The sequence below is a fragment of the Acanthisitta chloris genome, unplaced genomic scaffold (assembly GCF_000695815.1).
Source record: "Acanthisitta chloris isolate BGI_N310 unplaced genomic scaffold, ASM69581v1 scaffold21152, whole genome shotgun sequence".
Taxonomy (NCBI): domain Eukaryota; kingdom Metazoa; phylum Chordata; class Aves; order Passeriformes; family Acanthisittidae; genus Acanthisitta; species Acanthisitta chloris.
This window is the reverse complement of record NW_008660129.1, coordinates 1628-3796: the sequence shown is the minus strand read 5'-3', so window position 1 is coordinate 3796 and position 2169 is coordinate 1628. Positions and strand designations below refer to the sequence as shown.

Sequence of the window (2169 nt, the reverse complement as noted above, 5' to 3'; positions counted from 1 at the left end):
CCCTCCCCTGACACAGCTCCAGCCATTCCCTGTGTCCTGTCACAGCTCACACAGAGCAGAGATCTGTGCTGTCCCTCATGAGGAACCTGCAGACCCCGATGAGGTCTGACCTCAGTCTCCTCTTCTCCAGCTGAACAAACCAAGTAACCTCAGCCCCTACAGACCCTTCACCATCTTCCTAGCCTCTTTTGGATGCTCTCTAACAACTTCCTATCTAAGAAACACATATTATGGTGCCCCAAACTGCCCCCAGGACTCTCCCAGTGTTGGTATGTGACCATCCAGCCCAGTGCCTCAGTCACATCTGTGCCTGATTCAGCATCACTTTGAGTTTTGCCCATGGGTGCGTTGGTTGTACGTTCCTGGGTGACTCCAGGCCCCCTCAGAGCAAACCCAGCAATGAGTCACTGGGGGAAAGGAGAGGCTTTTTTGCTCCTGGCAGGTGTACAAGGTAGGAGCCCTGATCAGCACTCCAGGTGAGTCAACCTGCTGTGAATATCTCACACTGGGTGGCTGTGATTACCCAAAGTGCCCTCGCTGGAGGCATCTTCACTGATGTGTAGGCTGCTAAATTGCACCATCCTGTCCCAGCTAAAGGCACTGCTGATTTTTCAGCATGAATGTCAAGGGAGTAATTGAGAGGGAAACACAAACCACACAAGTAGCAGTTTTCCCCAGAGCTCTCAGATATGCTGGTGCCAGATTCCCAAAAAGCTGGAGGTCTGTCTGGGACTCCAGCTTGGCTGTGGCATGAGCTGGCAGTGAAATATCCACAAAACCCATGGGAGCTGTTCAATTTGCTTGGTACATGAAAGGTGAGAAGCCAGTGCTGCTGCTGGTGGGCTGGGGAGCCCTGAGATCAAATGTGAAACAGCCATGCACTATATAATAATAACAATATAATATATGTGTTTGTGGAGAAAAGTGACTGTGGAGTAACTATATGGATATTTAAGTGTCATGTGGAATATCCCCAGCCCCAAAACATGAAAGTTTCTCCATGCAAGGAGCATCTGGAGATTTCTGTGCTATGGAAGCAAAGCCTTAATCCTGTTTGAGTGACCTCAGAGCCACATTTTAGTCCTGGAGGAAGTTTCAGCACTTTAACTTGAAAGAAAACAAAGAAACATCTCTGATAATATTGCAACTTTATTTTGTTTTTCTTCCTGGTACTTTTTTTCCAAATATATATCTATAAAATATAATAATCAGCCACTCTATACTGACCACAGGGCAATTGTGTCCATGGCTTATTAGCTTGGATCACTTCACTCATCCCCTTAAATCCTGTCAACAGGGATCTCTGTGCCTTGGAAATAGCCCTGGATCCCATCAGGCTCTTGTTTGTGTGGCTCAATTACCAGCTGCTTGTCAGCCCTATGCTCTGATACTCTGGGTGTAAAACTAACAGCTCTGGTTTTCTGACTCTTACAGAATGCCCAAGAGTCCCATGGGGTGGCTGTGCCAACACCATCAGTGCCAGAAGACTTTGAGGAAAAGGCAGCTCTTGGTAAGAGACCTTCTCTGCAGTCCTGGCCAGCTCGAAGCACTCAGCAGTGCTGTGTCCTTGGGGGTGGAAGAGTGTGTACCAAGCTCTGGAGCAGAGTCTGCTCATGAGCTTCTCATGCTAAAATAGGGTTCAGCAAGCTTTAGATAAGCTGAGCAAGAGGCTGGCTCCCTGGGAGGACCACAGGTACAGTGCTGCCAGAGAAGGTACTCACACTGCTGTGCTCTCTCTGTCTCTCCTGGCAGGTTCTGGCTCCAAGATCAATGGCAACTACCGAATGTACAGCTCGGTGGGAGACCTGCGCCCGCAGGCTCTCGAGAGGGATGGTGTGGATGAAGACATCCCTCCACCACCATCAATACCCCCTCCACCTCCTCCAACAGCACCAGCACCCGTGCCACCACCTCCAGCCTCACCGGTCCCACCACCACCTGAGATGCTGCCGCCGCCGCCACCACCACCACTTGAGCTGGTGCCACCACCTCCCACCATGGCAGCTCCACCACCTCCAGCCTCTGCCCTGTCCTCCCCCAGCACACCAGCTCCTCCAGACTTCATCCCACCAGCCCCACCAGGTGCCTCAATGCTCAGCCCAGACCCAGCACCTTTCCCCACCGGCATCTCCAAGTGGAAGTCCGAGACGGTGCTGAACACGAGGCAGG

General features: G+C 51.4%; 1 protein-coding gene across 1 annotated transcript in view; it reads left to right on the top strand.

Annotated features, from left to right (window-relative positions):
- Positions 1–2169, top strand: part of LOC103797493 (chromosome unknown open reading frame, human C6orf132) — a gene marked incomplete at its 3' end in the record, with an annotated part of 12468 nt that overhangs the window by 8679 nt on the left and 1620 nt on the right. Inside the window, exons 3-4 of the mRNA XM_009069713.1 lie at positions 1435–1510; positions 1753–2164. Coding sequence (XP_009067961.1) covers positions 1435–1510; positions 1753–2164 — 488 coding nt within the window. The remainder of the gene's footprint in view (positions 1–1434; positions 1511–1752; positions 2165–2169) is intronic.